The following is a 23259-nucleotide window of genomic DNA, read 5'->3' on the forward strand; positions in this document are numbered from 1 at the left end:
TTCCAAGTCAGATAGTCAATTATTTACACTCAATTTGAACATGGGCTATTGTTAAGATAACTGAAGGCCAGACTCATTTTACAGTATTTGTCAATAATCTATTCTTCAATCATGTCCATTGCCACAGACATGTCAATAGACTTGGACTAGATTTAGAAATAACCCTTAAGATTTTATATTCAATATACAGGTTGGGATGATGACTGACTTCATAATCTGACTGGATTTTCACATATTTTGTATTCATAATTTGCATACCTTTAAAGAGTCTTGGTTGACCATTTATATCTATAATATGCAAATGTTTCAAATTTCAAACCAAAAACATTCAAAGAACCTGATGAGAAATAAAGTGAAAATAAAAGGCATTGAAATTCTGGAAGGCTGAAATTTATTATCTTCATAACATATTTTTGTAGCTAATCAAACAGTTTGCTGATTCGCAACATGTGATACATAATGAGACTGATTACAAAGTCTCTGTGATAATGATCGTAAGACAACATCAACAACTTTCATGAGGACAGCATTGCTTTCCAGTGATCACTATTCCACTCAAGCCTGGCTACATACTGTAGCCATTATGTGATATTCTGTACTGAGACTTCAAAGTTACTTTTCATTCGGAAATAAAAGGGGCAGTAGTAACAGGTACAACTAAACTGTTTCTACCTCTATATAAAACCTAGTCTTTTAGAAAATGTATTCCGCATCAATGATCATGTTTTAAAGTGCATTTGTGACAACCTCCACTTAAGGCAGACATTCTGTAGCTGAAGTCATGATATAGGCTATAGGACAGGAGCAATACCATCTGACTTGATCACATCAGAGAACTAATTGTTGCTTTTTGGGGTCCATCACAGGTTGTGTCACACATCAGTATGGAACCAGCTACTGTACGCCATCGAAAAGTTCGCTTTTCAACGGCGCCAATGAGCAGTATTTATACCAAGTGTGTTCAACCAATTCATCGCAGTTACATCTACATGAAAACTGCCAATTAAAATACATAAAAAAATCATGTGAACTTCTCATTTGTTGTAATTTGTTCTTATTGAGCATAAAAAAACTTGGGGAAATCTTTAATTATATCCTATTACCTCATAAAATGACAAATTTAAGTGAACCTAACAGTACCCTTTAAAATATTAAAACTACACGGAAATAAGGCACAATGCTCACATGCAGTTAATCTCAGTGAACATTAAAACAACACATTGGCTTCTCACGAAAACATCATCTAGTACAGGTAGGTAGGGCTAATCTACAGAAGCAGTCTCTTCACCACAGCTGTGCTTGATATATTTATCTGCAAGTACTATATGTTGTATCTTTGATGCTGTATTTTCTGGCAAGCAGACCCAACTTCATTCCAATCAAGGTCACTGTTCTCTTTTGCCCTTGCCCTTCTTCTTTGAATTCACTGGGAGAAAACACAAGAGATGATATCAATGCTGTTGAATCCAGACCACACGGAATAACTTCAATTTGGACTCATCATAGACAGGAAACAAGTAGAAAGAGCCCAATAGATCAAGACACCAAGGACACAAGTTGATAGTTGAGGCTTTGGGACTGCTGTGGGATTGTTGTGAGCAGTGTACAGTACATGAAAGGGAAAGGGAAAATGTGCCACAGGTATCCAGCAATGATGTCATCTTCATGAGACAGACAGGGCTTTGATCGTGCGATAGCATAGTCACCATTTCTATGACACTTACCTATTGTACAGGCTGGCATGACAGGCTACTGTAAAAGAAAATGATCAACTGTCAACAACTGTCCCTAATTCTGTATCCCCTTTTGGAACTATTGATGTAGATGGCCTTGTTTCCACTGTCAGGGGGTCACAATGGTCGGAGAGGAAGGTGGACTAAAGACTAATGATCCGTTTTAGTTTTTAACAGCTTTAACATGTTGTCTTCTATTGTCACAGCAAAGTAGAATAATGTCATTGAATGTGTGTCCTTTCAGACATCCTCTTTAACTGTCACTTTAAACCCTGGTGGTCGTTTTTGTATATATAGTGGTTGACCACCATGATCTTAGCATGTTCTATTCCAATACTATCATAGAGATTGGTGCCCTGATCAAGCACTCAAATTTGCACTTGAGATTCATTTTATTTTAATGTCTGCCCTCATACAGTATTAAAACAGTTTGTCTGGGTCTATAAACCTTCAGTCTCAGGACACCGGCACAGTAAGTATAAATAAATGGTATCTTAAATTCATTCTGTGATTGGTTGTTGTTAGGGAGATTGGGCAGGGTCTGGCATTGACCCTGCAGCATTCAGTGGGCCGTCTGTCATGAGATGTGAGACGTATCACATCTCCCTGTGTAAGGTCAGCTCCCTGAACGGGGGGGTCAATCATTTATATTCTAGCCTAAAGTTTCCTATACGAGTTTAATGTTTTACTTTCTAGTATGCAATTCCTGTTTTACATTTTACACATTATATGTAGTAGGGCCTATCCCGAGAATTCCAATGACCAGTGACAATGACCTTATGTGATCTGTGCAATATACTTTAACTTTGACTTATTTGGATCCACTATTCACATATCGTTAGACATCCAGAAATAGATTACAGACACAACACCCATTGAAGTTGGCCTCGGAAAGCACCCAGTAAGCACAGACAAACAGCATAGGACAGGCCTCCATAGCCAGCCATTTAGAACACGGAGAAGAGAAGCTGTTTCTTTGAAGGAGTGAATTTTTAAACTGTCATTCTTGATTATGGGGTTGGGGGGATTTGCAGAACGGACAAGACAACAAGCTGTAAGGAACTTGATTTCCTGACGATCTTAAATTCAAGACGGAACTACAAAGACAACCATGCACATGTGTTAGTTGATATTGTTCTTAAGAGTCACCTGATGGGCTAGAACCTACCTCAGTGTAACACACACCCCTTTTTAGGGTTTGTGTGCTTGTTTCCAGTGGCCATATCTGATTTTTAAGAAATGGAGAGAAAATACAAACTGATTTGCATGTACCTGCATTTTTGCTTTTGCATGCGTATTCGTTGACTGCCTTCTGACTGCCAGTACCCATGTGAGCTAATCATTAAAAAAAACGATATCATTTGAAGATCAAAGATGATAATCAAATCATTGGTTTTGTATAGGGACTATTGAATGACAGACTTCAACTTTGCTATAACTTGTTACCGAGTAGTATTTCATAGATGCTTTGTTAACGACTGAGGGAAAACAGTCAGTAACATCCAGTTCACTTTCAAAACTCATATCCTCGTATACATTAAGCTCCGTTGTTAAAAATGCACTTTGCAGTCAAGACTTTACCTTTTCCTTTGTTCCTCGTCGTTCTCTGTGTCTCTCCAGCAGACACTGCGCCGTCAGCCCCGTCCTTATCCGAAGTAGGAACTGCTGGATCTGATTCCTCAAAGCCAGCTCCATCAGCCTCGATCTCCCCAGTTGATTCCGGAGCTCCGTCCTTTGGATCATCCTCATCTGTCCTTGGGTTTTCTCGAGCGTCCTCAGCCTTGGAGTCCACTTCCATGTGCAGTTCACTTTCCGGGAGGATGAGGCAGGAATTCATCCAGGCATCGAGGTCTCCACTCTGGGTAAGATCTCCACCGGTGGCCTGGTCCTCTGTGGTGGAAGTCGTTGGGGTATGGAGGTCTTGAGGGCCAACGGTTTCTGGAGAATCCGATTTAGGTACGTAGTCTGTGGGGAGGGCTGGTGCAGGTCCCCCTGCCTCTGGGAATTTGAGTGGCTGCGTTTGTTCATTGGGTGATGCTAATGATTCATCTTCATTCCCGTCCGCTGAGATGACAGCTGAGGACCTCTCAAGATTTCCATGCGGCTCTGATGAAGAACAGACAATGCAGTTCTTTGCAATGTTTAGACCAAAGTCAATGCCATGATGGAGGATACACAACTACAGTGCAAACACATGCAGCTCAACTGTCGTCTCACCAGGCTGTCTGCTGTCCACATTATTGTCAACAGAGGGCAGCAAACCGCTGCCGGACCGAGGCCGGGCCTTCTTGAGCCGGTGTCCCTTCCTGATGTCAGCTAGCAGGTGGTCGATGATACAGCCGTCCTCCTGCACTGGGGGGGCTTTACGGACTGGGGGGGGGGGGGTGACAAAACAGTACAAGAGATTAAGAGGTTTGACTAGTAGACCTTTGTTTACCTGACGATACATATTTCATCCCAACCTCAACCCACTTCAGGTCGAGATGTACTTTAAGCAATGGATACAGTCCTTCCCTATGTAGCTAGTGCCATTATTGGAGTTATTAGTACAGTGTACTGGTGTTTGTATTGGAGCATTGGTCCTTTAGCGTTTACATACTTATCTTCCCGTTCTCCCCTCTAGGTCGTTTGGAATCCTGCTCCTGTTGTTGAATCCTCCTCTTCTCGGCCTTGACGGCTTGTTCTCTACGACTCCGATTGTCCTGAAGCAAACGATCATTTGAAGTCCTTTCATGATAACGGCAACGTTAACAGTTACCGCGTCCAGACGGATTTGGTTAGAAAAAGGGATTCCTTTGAGGCACCTTCATGGCTTTGATAAAGAGCTCCCTGAAGGACTTGACGGTGCTGAAGAGCTCCTCCAGTGAGAGACGAGAAGAGTCCTCACACAGGTACTGGGCCAGATCCTCCTTCTGCTTGTTGACGGAGGCAAACAGTTCCTCCAACTCACCACAAGCCTCCAGGTTTCCCTGCAACACATACATTTTTAGAGCGGTTATTTTGTCATCTGACAACCCCCTAGTATGGGAGATATGCACCCTCCAGATTATATTGTAGGCGCTTCAAAGCTTTTTAGAGCGTTCACTGTCATTAATAAAAATGACAAAGCTTCTAACCTGGATAGAGGTCAGATACTGCAGCTTGATGTCCTCAACAGAAGAAGTTTCAACTTTTTTCTCTGAATCTTTCAGTCGTTTGATGAGTGAGCTCGCTTCTGACTGGCTGGATTCCAGATTAAGTCTGAACATAAAAAGTAAGGATGAATGAAGAACGAAATTGTAGAAAATGTACTCGTAACATGGACAGTAAGGTCAATGATACAGTATGTTTGGCATATTACCCAGCAGCCTTTTCACAGATCTCTAGATCATCTGGAAGGCTCAGCAGGTCAGAACGGTTCTTCTCTGCCTCCTAAGAATACAGGTTAATCACACAGTACCAAAATAAAGATTTAATGAAGAACTACTATTTACTCATTTGTGTATAGACTAGTTGGAATGGAATTTACTTTCAAATAATCCTAGAACGGACTAAACTGGAATGGTTTCCTGGTTGCACTCTACCTATATCAAACGGTGCTGGTTTTACCTCCAATATGTGGTGGAGCAGAGTGACCCGGGACATGTTAGCTCTGGTCTCGGTGAGCTTCAGCAAGGTGCTGATCTTAAAGCCCTCAGCATTCCCAGTGTAACTCCCCTAGAGAAGAGCGACGGGAGAAGGCATTCACAGGTATCAAGTCGCGAGTGTCTATCCCCCCCAGGGCTTGACAGCATTGGCAGACATGCTGGAGAAATTCTTAGTTGGCAGTGCCTCGAGTTTGGATTTGTGCGTGCGTTTTGGTATGCGGCGGGAACGTACATAGTTGAGGAAGTTCCCGACATTCAGAATCAGCTTGCAGAAGCTTGGGAGTAGAGTACTGACCCTCAAACCTGGGAGAAGACAAAACTGTACTGTGAAACGGACGACCCGTTAAATAGTGATTCCCTGCACACGCAAAAGGAGTTGCACCAATGGGAGAGACGCGTTGCGCAGTCCAACTTCTCACTCACTCTGGCAGGCCTCGTACATCAGCTTGGCTTTGGGCTTCAGCATCTCCAACACAGACGTGGTCTCCTCACTCAGAAGCATACATTCGATCCTCAGAGGGTAGCTAAAGTGAAACCCAGTCAACAAATGGTCAGGGTTGTGGTTCGAATCTTAGGCCAGTATCTATACACAAGTGCGTGAATGCTATTTATGTCAAGGCGCCATTTCAGGTGTACTGTTATGGAGAGCCTTACCACGGCACAGCTAGAAGCTGGAGGTAAAACTGGTCCACACCAGCGAGCTTCTCCGTCTCTCCTTGGTATGACTTGAGGTTGTCAATCTAAGATGTGGGTCACATGGGAGGAGGGTAGAGTGGAATATAAGCGTGGACACTATACCATCTTTCTAACTTGACTAACAGGGCTGAGCTCACACATTCATGTTTCCATACAAATGAAAAGGAATTGGATTTGGCAACTTTTTGTTTGGCCCTGAAATCTACTTCAACCCTCTTGAAAATAACATTAGGTAACCAGTTTACATTCCTGCACTAGGCGAAAAGTTCCAATGCGTTCCATTTGAAACCTCCTAAAAACAGTTGGCGTTTGCCTCATACCTCATGTTTCTCTGGCAGAAGCTTTTGCAACTGTTTCAGCACCTCAACATCAAACTTGGAACGGTCCCCATTTTGGATCATGGCCATAAAGTCCCCATGAGAGCTGAAAGGAGATATGCAATTCATGTCAAAGTCAATTTATCTTCCTGCACTTAACCTTTGGGCTGCATTTCAATGGTCTGAAAAGTTCTCTCCTACTTATTTCACAACTTGGCGAGGACTCCACTTAAACCATGCATACCAGATGCATCCATGGTAGTGTACGTTTGGGTGAAACGTCAAAAAACAAAACTCACCATCTGAATTGCTTTAAGAAAATGTTCAGGTTGAGATTTTTCTTGGCATCGATGAAAGAAATCTGTGGAAGGATAAGAGGATGTTGATTCAGCAAACAGAGGATGTGAGAGGATGACATGTGGTGGACAACATTTGGTTGAGTGAACAATGAGGGTAGATGCCCATGTTCACCAGTAGCACATGCAATGATAATAATTTAATGTACCAATGTTAATATCATGTTCATACCTACCCCTAACATGTCTCTCCATTGCATATTTTTGCTCTCTGTACATACTGTCATTTCTAACCTTAGATTCACATTACTTTACAACATAAATGCTATTCTTTTGCACTTCTGGTTAGAAGCCAACTGCATTTCATTGGCTTTGTACCTGTACTCTGCACAATACCAATAACGTTGAATCAAATATAATCCATTTAAAGAACTAGGAGAAAAGGAGCAGACAAAAACAACAAAAGCACATCCTAAGATCAGACACATAATAGAAATGGAGCAGAGTAGCGGGTTATCCTGTATACCTCTTTGGGCTCCCGTTTAACTTGGCTCGTGGCGGTCCCTGGGGTTTTCGTGTCAGTGACGGGCAGGCAGAAAAGCTTCTCTATGCAGGAGTAATCTGGCTCCAGAAGGTCCGATTGAACCAATGTCCACATGGATTGGCTTTCTATTTGTGCAAATACAGTATGTGTGTATTGGGGAAGATAGGTGTGTGTGTGTGTGTGTATGGGGGGGGGGGGGGAGTACATTAGAAGACAATGAATATAGTATTTTTTGCATGTCCTCCAAACTCATGTAATTTGTGTAAAGTATGATTCACAGTAATAAATGGACACACCACAAGACCAGATCCCACAGTGAGGTCGCTTACCAGACACCACCCTGGAAGGCAGCTTCTGCCAATTAAGCTTCTTCATGCGGAGTGTTGGATAGCGGCCAGGTTTGGGAAGAGCAGCTTGTGAGTAGTACGACCCTCCCAACGACTGCACGCTCTGGGCCACGATCACATCTCCGCTACCCGGGGGTGGCGGCGGGGGGGGTGGAGGGCCCATCCCAGGCAGTGGTGGAGGGGGTGGAGGGCCCATCCCAGGTAGGGGTGGAGGGGGTGGAGGGCCCATACCAGGCAGGGGTGGAGGGCCCATACCAGGCAGGGGTGGAGGTGGTGGAGGGCCCATCCCAGGCAAGGGTGGAGGTGGTGGAGGGCCCATCCCAGGCAGGGGTGGAGGGCCCATACCAGGCAGGGGTGGAGGTGGTGGAGGGCCCATCCCAGGCAGGGGTGGAGGGCCCATACCAGGCAGGGGTGGAGGTGGTGGAGGGCCCATCCCAGGCAGGGGTGGAGGGCCCATACCAGGCAGGGGTGGAGGTGGTGGAGGGCCCATACCAGGCAGGGGTGGAGGGCCCATACCAGGCAGGGGTGGAGGTGGTGGAGGGCCCATACCAGGCAGGGGTGGAGGGCCCATACCAGGCAGGGGTGGAGGTGGTGGAGGGCCCATACCAGGCAGGGGTGGAGGTCCCATCCCAGGCAGGGGTGGAGGGGGTGGAGGGCCCATACCAGGCAGGGGTGGAGGGCCCATACCAGGCAGGGGTGGAGGTCCCATCCCTGGTAGGGGTGGAGGAGGAGGGGGAGCAGGTGGTGGGGCCATTAGACAGGCACCTGGAAGAGGAGGGGGTGGCGGCGGGAGAGGCATCCCAGGTAAGGGTGGTGGAGGCGGGGGTGAGACCACGGGGGCAATGGCTTTGGCAACAATCTTTGATTGGTCCACGGCGCTGTCAATCAAGTTTACTTGGACCGCCTTGTTGGTGGCCTTAGGCCTGGGATTGGCTGAGCCCTGCTGAGCCTTGGAGTGGAGCAGGCGCTCCATCAGACGTTCACTGGAGTCCACCTGAGCTGCAGAACCCAGACAGACATACAGTCACATATCATACATTATAAACCATGGAGTAAAACGATCAAGAACGACTCATTGTGCTTGTCGTTGTATAAAATGGAATAAATACACGCATCTACCAGAGCATACGACACACAGTACAGTAATGATCTTTCCCAAGCAGATGCTCACCGTCCTGGGCCAGCAGGGTGGCACGATCAGTCAGGGCCTCCAGGACCAGCCAGAGGTCGCCCCTCTCAGGCCCCACGAGCAGCAAGGCCTGCAGGATGGAGAGGAGCTGAACAGAGGCTGGGGAGCTGCTCACCTGGGGGAGGAGAGAGAAGACAGGAGGGAGAAGAGAGAAGAGGGGGAGAAGAGGGAAAAGCCTAAGAAATGCGTGTCATCATACCTCCTGCACCCCTCACTTGGTCTGTGTCAAAGTAAAAGGCAGGTGCCAGTATGTGTGTATATATATATATATATATATATATATATATATATAAGACTCGTTTTGGTTTAGGACTTTTTAGTATTTGATTTTAGAGACGGTAGGCGAGCCAGGGGGGGTCTCGATCCCGCGCTCACTTTGGTGAAGAGCATGGTGAAGACCTCCTGGTGACTGCTCATGTCGATGCCGCCGTACACCCTCTTCATCTCCTCCTCATCGTCCACCATGGTCTCCTCAAAGGTCTCACACTGGACATCCAGGTCCACATCCTCGGTCTCTCTGCAACATGCACACATTCACATATACAGGCACGCGTTCACCTTGCTGAGCTGCAGTATTCTCACAGCCCACGTGCACAAGCAGATAAATACAGAGTTAAAAAGAACATTATTTGGACGTGCTGGATCTATTGTAGAATGGATGTAGAATAGACGTACTCTGCAGCAATACCTTAGTTTGGGCAGTAAATCCAGTAGCTGTAACCCTACAAAAGTGTAGGAATAAGTTGACACAAATTAGAAATATATAGTATTCCTCTGTGGTCCTATGTAAATTAAAGAGGTAAATTCTGCTTGTACCATGTGGCTATATAGTTTATAATGGAATGACATGAACACTGACGATACACAGTATACAGTTTGTGTCTCCACCGTGTTTGACCGACAGTTAAAAAGCAGCAGTTACCGATGAACTCGTTGCGAAGCTTGACCCTCTTTCTCAGGTCGTCCACGCCAAAAATGAGACAGTTGACCACGCTCACGAGGGTGACCATGTAAGGCACGTTGTCCGTTCCGTGGAGCTCGTTCATGATGACACTGAAGCGGTACTGCTGCATCTTCACGCCCTGGGAGAGGAAGGGACGACTGAAGTGAACGCGGCTCGCCTGCCTTTGTGACATGGCTCACCTGCCTTTGTGACATGGCTAAATGTATAGGATAATTACACAAATGACATCCAATGCAATGCCTTCTTTTGGCACTAGGGGGCATCCAATACAAATACTCCAGTTCCCAAATCTACTTCATATCTTGGTCCCTTTTCTGCTAATGTCAGTCAAAGAAGGCAACACCAAGTTAATAAAAATCAGGATGAGTATACATTCATTCTCCGTCCCAACACTAGAGAACTTGTTTCTTCAGAGAAACATGGGTTTGATTAGTGATAAATGATTTTCCAGGCCAACTTTATCCTAGAAGGTTCAGAGATTCATTAAAGGACAGGAGGAGACGCTGTATTTTCAGAGCATCAAGACAGAACAGTGGTCTTACTTTGTAGTAGTCAAGGGCATCCAGTGCTAGGTGGTAACCTTGAGGGCTGAAGAGACTGAGGGCTGCCAGCAACTCAAACACCTGCATCTTCACCATGGTGTTGGAAGTGTCCAGGGCTGTCCATTAAAACCAAGACCAATCAATCTTAGTAGATTCATGATGTGTTCATTTAGCAGACATTGGTCAAAAGCTATTTTAAGGAGGGGATTTGAACCAGTGACCTCTATCTGCAGTCAAATTATCTAACCACTGAGCTATACCTATTCCATTTTAAGAGATCAATAATAATGATGTCACATGGCAATACAAGTCCTACTCCAACATATACTGAATGTCATACCATTATTATACTGTTTATTATTATGTTTTTTTGTTTTTTTAAGACCTACAATTGAACCACCGCTTGCTTGGTCTCCCTAGATCCATCCTAACACCTATCCTTCCCCTTACCTACGGGAACACCTATCCTTATCCCCTAACCACACAGCTACCCTGTGGAGATCCCCTTGCCAGGGGCGTGGCCTAGGGTGGCACGGGCCACCCCTGAAATCTGATTGGACACCCCAATATATGATTGGCTATATGCCCAGTCAGAGGCAGGCCACCCCTGGTGCCACCCCTATCAAAAATGTCTGGACACACGGCCCTTGCCTAGCATGCCTGCTAGCGCCATACAGCCGTTTTCGAGTCCTCACTCATCGCATTGCTAGCTCACCTTGCGACAGGGTCCTGACGTAGCGCTTGTTGTCCAGTATAAAGTGCAAGCCAGCTGATGAGTTCATCACGGCCTTGACGCAAGCCACGCAGGTGAGCTGGAGGAGGGCGTCGGCGATGCGGGCGCAGCCGCGGCCTGACAGCCTCTCCAGGGCCTCCATCAGCAGGTCCAGTCCCTTGAGCTCCAGAAACTGGACCATCCAGTCCTGGTCGCTGCCCTCAAGACGACGGCGTAGGCCGGAGTAGTTGACCACGGTCGGGACCTGGCAGGAGTGGGATGAAGAGTTTCTCAATTCATGTGAGAAAGAACAGTTTCCTAGGATTTGGGAATCTCCAACGAGATAGGATGGGGACTTCAAAATAAGGTGTGGCGAGTAGGTGGTAGTAGGTTAGGTAAATCAACACCTGGCAGTTTGCCCCTAAAATCCCAGAAGAATGCGTAAGATGATCCTGCCCTGTGCCGTACCTGTAACAGTCGTATGCATAGCTCTGGGTCTGCATTCTCCAGGTTGGCCTCTAGGTGGGCGTCAGGATCCTGAGGGCTACTGGTAAGGTGCTCCTTCAAAGCCCCCCACTTCCCCTTCCAATTGGCTGCCATGGTGACAGAGCAGGGGGAAACTGTAAAGGAAAGACAGGATACAGTGTCGTGTTAAGCTGTTCAGCACACATTGTTACACCACACTTAACACAATAAATGGGTAAAGGCAATTAAAAAACAAACAAATCTGTGCAGTGCGAAAACAATTAAATCAATAGAAATCCAAGGCCAAAAGACAAATGGACTAAATATTTACTAATCTATATTAAAAACACACCTGCTTTATTGTAAGTTGTTGTTGATGGAGTTGTTGATGGAGTTTCACTGAACGTGTTAGAAGATAGTTACTTGCGGTTAGAACAAAAGTGGCTGACGAACTTCCTCTGACCTCAGAAAGCCTGGAATACAAGGAAAAAACAACATCTTGTTTGGAACTTTACTCTTAAATTGATATCACATTTCACATTGGATTTGTGAGACAAACCAAGAACATTGGGGTAAATGTCCCTTTGAGGTTTGGTTTTCTACTCCTTTAAAATAACACTAATCTTCACAGAGGGCAAACTAGTCCACTCTCAGACAACAAGCTCAGATATCCATCACGAGACGCCTGTCTCCTCTGCTGAGGTTGTCAGTTCTGACACCAGATGATGCAACTGGAGATGTGTGGCATCAGACAGAAAGGCACCCTGGAAGGCCACATGGAAGGTGGTCCGATGGAGGAGAGGAGAGACACTTATTTATAGTGAGGAGAAGGTCTCTGTTCCTTCAACCTCAATCAGAACTTGATCAATACTGTTTCTATAAAAAGGTGTATATTTACTCAATTCGAAAGAGCGTTCATTTTAAAATGACAAACTCAGAACCAAAATGTTAGCCTGAACTTAAGAAAGTGCCCAGTAACCCTGACCTTAGCCCAAACAAAAAATACAACATACTATATAAAGTAGCTTAAGGAAATACTGTTAGATGAAAGGCAATTTCAGTGTTTCATTGTCATCTTTAAAAATAAAATAATTTTGAATATACAAACTTTTAGAAAAAGTGAGCAGTGAAATTTTTTATCTTCATGAATGTTGAGTATGAAAACATTGACCAATCATGTAACCTTTTGCAATAAAGATTTTGTATTTGACTATTAATTTAATTTACTGGAAAATGTATAGCTGGAATTAACACAGTTTTACCTTGGATGCCCTGGATACCAGGGGTGTTACAAAATTAAGTGAAGTCTGGCCACAAGACTATAAGCAAACTGCTGCTTTAATGAACAGTGCCCAAGTCTGCAGTTACTGCAAATCTTGCTGAGTTCACACAACTTTTTACACTGATTCAGTGCTTAGGGCTGTGGTATAAAAAGTAAATCTGAATTGGAGTCAAGTCAGATGTTCGTGAATGACAGCTTTGTCAATATAGAGCCACGCAGCACATACTGGGTCAACGCGTCAATCGTGATCCTGCCAGGCGAGGACAGAGAGCGAACTAGTCAGCTGTGTAGGCCAGTCAGGAAACAAAACCAACCACACTGTTTGCTCTGTCTCTCTCTTTTTCTTTCTTTCTTTGTCCCGCTACCTGGATGAGTATTTGGTCTGGCAGACAGTGCAAAGACTGACTAATCATGATCCCAGACAGCCATATTGCTCAACTTAATGCACAAATGACAGACATTGTAACTAGCAGCTTTATCAAATAGAAATTGAACGTGATAGCTTTGACTTAAAGTTGAGTTGGCGCTTCCCGTAAGGGTAGTGGATGAGTGTGCTTTTGCTGTCCTGAGATGAAAGCAATTCTCTAAGTCATGTGGGGTATTTCTCAATTGGAGCCCAGAATGTTTGTGTAAGTGTGCGTGTGCCTGTGTGTGTGCTTCTGGGTGTCTCTGCATGTGACCATGCTAAAGGCTCATAACGCCACACCACAACAATCCCAATTCTTGCAGTTGCTATAGTAATGGAAGTTGGCACATCTCCTAAAAGTTCTAATTGATTGGAATTTCATTCCATTCCAAATGGGGGGAATCATGTCCTTCCAAAATATTGTAGCGACCCACGGATTGGTCGCGTGTTAACTCGCGCTGTTGGCGCAAAGGATTGTGGGTGGCGCAATTCACATACTTGTTTCATGTTTGGTTAATGTTGTATGCATGTTTGAGCTGAGTGTTGTTGTTCTGTCAATTAGGTTTGTCAGTGGATGATGTATGGATATTAGTAACTATAAGTTATCGTTGTTGCCATAACTGTGAATTGTATGTGAGTTAATGACTTGTTGTTGGCATTCACATGTGATTGGTGGTGTAGTAATAAAACCTGTAGTCGAGCGGTGTATGGGACACAGGATAAAAAGGTCTTCTTCTCTGCGTCCGATTATTACGCATCCACTCCAATATAGACCCCTAGCGCCATCGTTACATTGGTGTCAGAAGTGGGATGGCGCAACCACGCAGGATGGAGGAAGAAATCGCAGATCTTGAAGAGACCATTAAGAGGACTCAGCTACACCTGGAGAAACGTAGGCTGAAGATGGAGCGTTCCAGGGCAAGAACGTCGTCCCACGCTGATGGGTCCAGTGTGCCACGGCCTTGTCGCCCCCTAGAGGCCGGGAGTGGAACCACAGAACACACAGCCATAGCTGTGGACATCCAACCTGACCTACCTGGGGCGTCCCCACAGGTGGATGTTGGGGCCATCCTGCCCCGTTCCACTGCCATGCCAAGAACACCAGCGAAGGTGCCCAAGTTCAATGGAGAGACGCTCCTGGAGCCATATCATGCCCAGTTCCAGTTGGCAGTGTGGCATGGTGGTTGGAGCAGCGAGGAAGCCGCCACTCATCTTGCCCTGGCGCTGGAGGGAAATGCGCTGCAGGTGCTCCTGGATCTGACCCCGGGAGAACAGCGGAACCTGGAGACCTTGACCGGGGCCTTGGAGAGGCGGTTCGGGCAGCCACCATTCCCTGACCAGAGTAGGGACAGGCTAGCCAGCTGTCGCCGCCAGGAGGGAGGGAGTTTGGGCGCTTTCGCCGCAGATATCCAGCTCTACGCCCGCCATGGCTATCCAATGTTCGACGCCGCTGCAAGAGGGGAGCTGGCTCTCCATGCATTCCTCAAGGGGCTTATGCCAGAGCAGCTACGCCAGCATGTGCGTCTCACCATGCCCAGAACCCTGGAGGGGGCTCTTCAAGAAGCGGTACGGGCAGAGGCGGTGCTCTGCACTCAGGCTGCCCCACGGCTGTCCCTTCCACACGTCCGGGCCATCGACTGTGAGGGTGAGGAGGCCGAGCCAGTTTGTCAGGTGCAGTTTCGGCGGCGGCCAGCCCCAGCTGGGAACCGTCGACCTCGATCCACTCTTCGGTGCTATCGTTGTGACGAACCTGGTCACATTGCCCGTGACTGCCCAGCACCAGCACCAGTCTCCAGAGCACCACAGCAGACGGGAAACGACGGGGGGGTGGCGCAGTGAGGGGCCCGCCACCCCAATCGTTGGCCCCTCCCTTAAGCCAAGAACTGTTGATTGGTCGTGTAGGCAACACTAAGGGACTGTATTTGGACTGCTGGCTTGATGGCCAACCCTGCCAAGCTCTAGTAGACACGGGGTCTACCGTCTCACTGGTGCGTCCTGGCGTCCTTCCAGGAACCATGGGGACGCTCTCCGGCGCATGGGCAAAGTCAGACACGAACCTGGTGACGGTGACAGGGGAGAAGGCTGCTACAAAGGGGAAGAAGCATCTGCGGATCCAGGCTGGGAACCAGGAGGCGGAGCACGAGTTCTGGCTTGCCAATATTCAGGACTCGTGCATTATCGGCCTGGACCTGTTGTCCCGTTGGGGTGCCTATGTTGATGTCCTGAGGGCAGCCATCACCCTTGGTGGGGAGACTGTGGCGCTCCAGGCCGGCCAGGACAAGAACACAAAGGTCAGAGACCAGCAAGCCAGCTGCCAAACAGCTGCCACCAGCGACTCCATGCCAGGTCAGCCTACCAACCATACATCGGCGGAGACGTCTGAGGCGGTGAGGGAACTCTGCCGCCGCAGCAGTGATGGCCTTGACCAACAGCAGTGCGGCCAGTTGAGGCACCTCCTAGAGGACTATGCAGATATCTTTGCAGCAAAGGATGAGGACTGTAGGCGGACGGGGTTGGTTCAGCATTCCATTGACACCGGTACCGCCCAACCCATCCGCCTGCGGCCTCACCGGCTGGCCCTCGGCAAGCGACAGGTGGCAGAAGACAAAGTTAGGGAGATGGCTGCTGCTGGGGTAATTGAGCCCTCTTGACAGTCCGTGGGCCGCACCAGCTGTCCTGGTTCGAAAAAAGAATGACAGCTGGCGGTTCTGCGTGGACTATCGACGTCTCAACGCGGTGACCAAGAAGGACTCTTACCCCCTCCCTCGCATAGATGACGCCCTCGACCATATCACAGGCTCCAGCTGGTTCAGTTCCCTTGATCTGCGTAGTGGCTACTGGCAGGTGGAGTTGGCCCCTGACGCACGACCAAAGACTGCCTTTACCATTGGACAGGGACTGTGGCAGTTTCGTGTTATGCCGTTTGGACTCTGTAATGCACCAGCGACGTTCGAACGGCTGATGGAGAGGGTACTGGCTGAAATACCACGGAGTCGTTGTGTGGTATACCTGGATGACCTGCTGGTGCATGCCAGCGACTTTGACCGAGCCCTGGGTAACCTGCAAGAGGTCTTTGAAGCCATTCGTCAGGCTGGGTTGCGGTTGAACCCTGCCAAGTGTCGCCTGCTGACAAGAGAAACGCAGTTCTTGGGCCATGTGGTCAGCGCGCACGGGGTAGCTACCGACCCCGCTAAGGTGGCCGCAGTCCAGAATTGGCCACCCCCTGCCAACGTCACCGAACTGCGGAGCTTCTTGGGCCTGGCGTCCTATTACCGGCGTTTCGTCCGGGGCTTCGCCACGATTGCCAAACCCCTCCATCGACTGACTGACAAGGGACAGCCCTTTGACTGGGACGACGTGTGTGCCGGAGCCTTCACCCAGCTAAAAACTGACCTTACCGAGGCTCCCATTTTGGCCTACCCAGATGCGGAACAGCCCTTCATCGTGGACACTGATGCCAGCAACGTGGGAGTTGGCGCCGTACTGTCCCAGAGTGTTGGAGGGGTGGAGCGCGCAGTAGCCTACTTTAGCCGCACTCTGAACCGAGCTGAAAGGAACTACTGTGTGACCCGGCGTGAGCTGCTGGCAGTGGTCCTGGCACTGCGACAATTCCGGCCGTACCTGCATGGCAGCCATTTCCTTGTGCGCACCGATCGTGCTTCCCTTACCTGGCTGTTGAACTTTAAGAACCCGGAGGGCCAGGTGGCTCGCTGGCTGGAGGCCCTACAGGAGTATGACTTCGAGATCCAGCATCGACCAGGGCGGTTGCATGCTAATGCTGATGCCCTCTCCCGCCGCCCCTGTGCAGTCTTGGAATGTCGGTATTGCCAACGACAAGAGGAGCGGGACCAACCACTGACGGTGGCAGCCATTCAGACAGCTGACTGCGAGGGGAGTTCTCCATGGACCTCCGCTCAGCTGCAACAATGCCAGGAGGCCGATGCAACCTTGGCGGTGGTAATCAACTGGCTGGCGACGGGGCGGCGTCCCGAATGGACAGAAGTGTCTGCCCACGGACCGGAGGTTAAGGCTTACCAATCACAGTGGGGCAACCTGGAGCTCCATGACGGGCTGGTGCACCGGAGGTGGAAAGCTCCTGGCCGGGGAAGCGACCTCCTACAGCTGCTGGTACCCCGTGAACTCCGCCAACAGGTCCTTCAGACCGTCCATGGCTCGGTGGGGGCGGGGCACTACGGCATCGCCAAGACCCTCCGCCGCCTCAGGGGCCGATTCTATTGGCCAGGTTGTCGACGGGACGTGGAGCTGTATGTGCACTGCTGTGACCTTTGCACTGCTAAGAAAGGGCCAACGCAGCGCTCCCATGCCCCATTGCAGCAGTACCTGGTGGGGGCTCCGATGGAGCGAGTAGCGGTGGACATACTTGGGCCCTTTCCAGCGACTGATTCCGGCAACCGCTACGTCCTCGTGGCCATGGATTATTTCACCAAATGGCCGGAGGCATACGCGGTGCCGGATCAGAGTGCCACCACAACTGCGGAAAGGCTGGTAGAGGAGATGTTTGCCCGCTTCGGGGTCCCTGCGGAACTCCATAGTGACCAGGGGCGGAACTTCGAGTCCCAGGTCTTTAGCGAGGTCTGCCGACGGCTGGGAGTATCCAAGACGAGGACGACACCTCTCCACCCTCAGAGCGATGGGCTGGTGGAGCGGTTCAACCGCACCCTGGCTACCCAGCTCGCCATCCTGACCAGCCAACATCAGCGGGACTGGGATCGCCACCTGCCCCTGGTCCTGTGGTCGTACCGGACGGCCGTCCAAGAGTCCAGCCAGTGCACACCAGCTGCCCTCATGTTTGGGCGGGAATTACGGACACCGGTGGACTTGGTTTTCGGGACCCCGCCCGAGCCGGAGATTGCTGGAGGAAAGGAGATGGATTACTACCGGAGGTTGATAGATCGCCTCCAAGTAGTCCATGAGTACGCTCGTCAGGCCCAGGCTAACTCTGGGGTGCGGCAGAAAAGAGCCTACGACACCCGGTGTCGGAAGCTGACCTTCAAGCCCAGTGACAAGGTCTGGGTGTATTGCCCTACTCGTAAGAAGGGGGTGTCACCCAAGCTATGCAGTCACTGGCAGGGGCCCAGTGAAGTTATGGAACGGGTTTCTGAGGTGGTGTATCGGGTGCGCATGCCTGGTCGGGGGCGTGTGGTGGTGCTGCACCAGGACAGACTATCACCATATCGCCCGCTTGCTCCAGAGACGGGTGGAGCAGAGAACGACACCAGCGGCACCATTCCCACTGGACAATGTAACCCCCCCCCTATGGCACCTTCTACCAGTCCCAGGAGGCCAACTCGGCGGCGGTTACGGCCAGGACACTTAAGAGACTACCTGTTGGGTGATGGGGTTGTCGGGGACGACTGACCCCTCAGGTGGGGGCTATGTAGCGACCCACGGATTGGTCGCGTGTTAACTCGCGCTGTTGGCGCAAAGGATTGTGGGTGGCGCAATTCACATACTTGTTTCATGTTTGGTTAATGTTGTATGCATGTTTGAGCTGAGTGTTGTTGTTCTGTCAATTAGGTTTGTCAGTGGATGATGTATGGATATTAGTAACTATAAGTTATCGTTGTTGCCATAACTGTGAATTGTATGTGAGTTAATGACTTGTTGTTGGCATTCACATGTGATTGGTGGTGTAGTAATAAAACCTGTAGTCGAGCGGTGTATGGGACACAGGATAAAAAGGTCTTCTTCTCTGCGTCCGATTATTACGCATCCACTCCAATATAGACCCCTAGCACCATCGTTACAATATATTGTAGAAAATCTGTCCTAACCCGTTGAAGAGGGTTAAAAAGCATGCCTGGTATCAGTGATTGGGCCTCCTTTAAAAAGGCCAGGCCCGATACGACCAGCATGGTTTCAAAGGGTGGGGTCCACATTGCAGAAGCCTCAAAGCATGGAATGTCTGCCCACACAGTATGCAAAATGTGGACATCCTGCTAAGGAAACGTGACTGTGTACAAGTGTACATGTGACTCACATCCTTTTTGGGATACGTAAACTCTAAATGCTAAGGTTATCCGTTTCCGTATTTGCCTAAAACTGGAGAAATCAGTACTAGTCTATTACAAACTCATTCCTTTACATAATGTACCAGGCAAGTGAAAACAATGATAAGTTGTAAAGAATTGTTTAAGAAGAATGAAACTAGGATACTGACAAATGAAACTATTGAACAGTCATTTGTATGTTTTGGGAAATGGTCTTGGGAGCAAATAAAAGTGTTAAGACACTTCAGGATAACTAGAGTAGCCTAACCATGCCTCATACCAGTGTTGGACATTATAGCTCACTCCTCCATGTCTGCTTCAGTACCCAGCTGAAGACAGTGACGTGGTATCAAGTTTAGTTTTAATCAGACTTTCCGTCTGGAATGAACAGGCTACGTTTTTCCATCCACACAGCCACTAATAGGAGATTTGCAAGGAAGTTGTCTTTTTTCCCTATTGCTGGTAACTACCTTCTGTATGGTAAAATGACGGAAAATCAAAGAGTTGTAGATAGCCAATCACATGATTATTGCCAGTGTTGGCCTTTGGGAAATAGCTTCATCATGTGACATTATGAGCTCATTGGAAGTGAATGACCCTAGTCTTTGCTGACTCAAACTATTATGTTGTGACATCATCATGTTTGCCTCACATTGACAGCACAAGGCCCATGTTTTGAGAACATGTTACCATGGATACAGGAATCTCAAGTCTAAAGTTAGAATTTATTTTGATTATATTTGATAAGCATGACTTTATAAAGAATAAAGATCCATTTAAATTTGCCAAGAATGGGGCAGAGAGGCAGAAATGATATTTTTAGGCAAGTGATGTTCAACTTTGTTAACTAACAAAGTTTTTATTCCCTGAATTTGCATCACATACTTTACTCATTTCCTAAATTAGCTTTACCTTAAATTTGTACTCATTGACCAGTTATATTTAAAAGTTATATTTAAGAATATAATCCTCACCTACTAGCTAAACTAGTTCTTTGTTCCTGAGGGCAGATAACATATTTGGGTGAAAATGTAAAAGTGTAAAGCCTAGAACAGTAAGCATTTCAGTAAAATTCAATAATGTTTACGTAATAACTCTTAAAATTGCACTATGAATTTGGACATATTGTTATTTTATTTTTGAGCAATAAAAGACGCAGACTTGACCTAGAGCACCTCCAAGAAGTTCCCAATGTTCCTTTTAAAACACAGCTCATCAACATTGCAAGCTACCTTGTAGGGTTGTGAGAAAAACGCTTCTGCCTTCAATCCCAAATTGAAGTTCTGAATGTCCAACTGTCAATTTCACTGCATTGCAATGTATCCAATGTACGTGGTAAGCACGTTCTCTCTTGAGACAGGTGCATCAGCTTGTGGAAACACACCCAGTGATAAAGCTTCTCCATATCAAAGCTCTATTTCCAATTAGTTACACTTGCAACTCTACACTGACTAAACAATCCAGCACCAAACACCAAATACACTTAAGTGATGTCTTTAAATCACATGAGTTTACCGACACCCTCCCTAAGCAAAACAAGCCGTGCATTGTCTCTTCCACCTTATAGCTTGCTGTTGGTAGAGTAAAATACAACGCCAAAGGCAATCCTTGCTAAATTTACCAGACAATTGACATAATCCTCACACCCATTTGTTCCACTTACAATACAAGAACATCAACTCCCTCCTCGTGCTGATTAAATGCACGCGTAGGAAAGATAGACTATTTTAGCAAGAAGTATTGTGGGTAACACCGAACTGCCTAAATTTAGTATGAGTAATTTAGTGAATGGAGTTTAGCGTACTTTGTAGCCTACATTATGGAAATACTAGCCTCCTTTGCAGATGTCGTTGCAGATGTCGTCTTCTAATGTAAAAATTAAAAAGAACGAAAAATATATATTTGATCCAAACTGCTTCGCAAAGGGGAATTTTGTTTGATGGAAGAACAAAAAATGCTTACTGCTCTAGAACTGTCCAGTTTGGCCAATACAAACAAGAAAACGACTGCGAAATTGAATTTTTAGCAGTTCTAAAACTGTATAAGTCTTACCTTGTTAGTCGAAAAAACACGTCCGAAATGTTGAGAAACAGCTTTAGTTCGTCACTGTGCGCACACCACTAGGAATGAACAGACGAAAAACTTTGTCTCGGCATTTTCTGTGCCACTCTCTTCACGTCCAGTTCAAGCGCTGCTGGATTGTTGGGCGTGACAGAAATCTGTGATGATTAAATACGCCCCGTGCCTTGGCAACACATGTGCACTTAATCCAATCCAAAATAACAAATTGTCAATACATCGACCATATTCTTTCCCAAACTTTTCCATCAGTGTACAGTCAAGTGACACATTTTATAACTACAGTGAGATCCGTTTATTGATTCGTGCATTTTCAAATCCTCACATCGCGCAAATGAGAACAGGCATTTCAAAACAAGCTCATTGTGTGTACCAATGCAGGCCATAACCTTCATACCAGTCATGCCATGCATGTTTTTCACCTTTTTTATCAACACCTTTTTGGGAACTGCTACCCAACCCAATATTAAAATGCCGTCCATTCACATCCACCTTTGTCCACTTTTATGAGACTCTAGTGGGTCATATTCCATTGGTCGCCGTAGTAAATGTTTTTTTATGGCCTCAGGATTTAAGATTTGTGAATAGTAGAACATTTTCTTTATTTCTCTTTGCTACATAGTTATTTTATGTACATGACTTTGTGAATTTCACAATAACATACAACATTGGACTGTATAAAAAAATGTCTGCCACTTTGATTCAATTTAAACTGATTTTGACACCACATGTAAGTGCACTTGTGACAATCAAGTCCCCCTGTCTCAGATCAGCATCACCAGAGTACTAAGAGGGCACGCCCTCTTCACACCTGCAAACAATGAAACCAATCAATCCACTCCCTTCTGCTCTATATTTAAGCCAGTCACTCCCTTCACTCAGTGCTGAGTCTTGTTAACATTAGAGTGACATTTCTATGCACTATACAGATAGACCCTGTGAAACACTGACCTTGTTTTTGCCCCTGACCTTGTATCTGCTCCACCTGAACGATGCCTACGCGCCGTGATCCTGTGGAACCTGACCAAGCCTGGCCTTCATTGCCCAGTCCGCCCCTGTTTGACATACGCCTGTGACCTGATTACCCATTTCCTCTCTGGCTCTGATAACTGTGTATGACCCCTGCTTGTCTGACCACGCCTCAATAAACCTGCACTTGTCTTGGCAGTCTGTCCGTTACAGTACTGACTGACTCATGTTCACTATGCACTGAGGCTCACACCTGCATCCTACACTGATGACTGGCCTCACACCTGCTTCAAGTCTTCCATTGCTCCTATAGGGTGACATATTGGAGCTTAATTTCAATTTCAACATGGCCGACACAATAAGACTGAATTACACATACGGTACCACTGTACTGGTGGACTTTGTCTCCCCTTTGTTATTGATCTGTTAAGGAATGGATGGGAAGTACACGTGTTTACAAAGGAATTAATCAGTTTGACAAAAACACGACCAGCATTAGCATTCTCAACTCTCAACTAAAGTATTTTATAGCGACATGTACTATTTGTGGGTGGACGTGATATGTCCTGCATCTTCCGACATGTTTATACTAGTATTAGGCAAATTACTTATGTAATTCCACCCCTGAATCTTTGACATGATAGGAAAGGTTAGAATATGTTCTCTTTTTATGTGACAAATGAGGTAAAAGAAAAGAAACATCTCAATGGAAAGTTGCAAGGACGGAAGCATGTTGTTTGTACCAAGTGTATACGATGCCTTGCAAAAATATTCAAACCCTATCAAACCATAAGTTTGAAAAGGGAAAATTATTTTGAAGACCCTTTTTAAAGGTCATAAACAAACAGAGAGTCTTTTTGAAAGGAGAGCTGTCAGAAACAGATCAAGAGATCAGTGTGGGAGTAAACAGTGGGAGGAAGATTCAGTGTATATATGTGTGTGTGTGTGTGTGTGTGTGTGTGTGTGTGTGTGTGTGTGTGCGTGCGTGCGTGCGTGTGTGTGCTTGCATGCAAGCATGTGTGTGTGCCAGAGACAAAAAGCTCATTCATGTTTACTCACAGATGCAGTCCACAATCAATGG

At 47.0% G+C, this 23259-nt stretch overlaps 1 protein-coding gene across 1 annotated transcript; it reads right to left on the minus strand.

Moving 5' to 3' along the window:
* Positions 1-374: 374 nt before the first annotated feature.
* Positions 375-22275, minus strand: LOC124469088 (inverted formin-2-like). The gene is made up of 25 exons (XM_047022178.1): positions 22161-22275; positions 11435-11586; positions 10970-11231; positions 10255-10370; positions 9671-9830; positions 9437-9470; positions 9124-9265; positions 8731-8863; positions 8279-8558; positions 7542-7897; positions 7195-7337; positions 6672-6733; positions 6376-6478; positions 6014-6099; positions 5783-5883; positions 5592-5662; positions 5322-5429; positions 5074-5144; positions 4850-4973; positions 4538-4702; positions 4333-4435; positions 3951-4103; positions 3315-3839; positions 1725-1752; positions 375-1426 (listed from the first exon to the last, which is right to left on the minus strand). Exons 1-25 carry the CDS (start codon positions 22273-22275, stop codon positions 1309-1311), a joined length of 3711 nt encoding a protein of 1236 aa, XP_046878134.1. The 3' UTR covers positions 375-1308.
* Between the last annotated feature and the right edge of the window lie 984 nt (positions 22276-23259).

This window comes from Hypomesus transpacificus, chromosome 6 (assembly GCF_021917145.1).
Source record: "Hypomesus transpacificus isolate Combined female chromosome 6, fHypTra1, whole genome shotgun sequence".
In the NCBI taxonomy this organism is placed as follows: Eukaryota; Metazoa; Chordata; class Actinopteri; order Osmeriformes; family Osmeridae; genus Hypomesus; species Hypomesus transpacificus.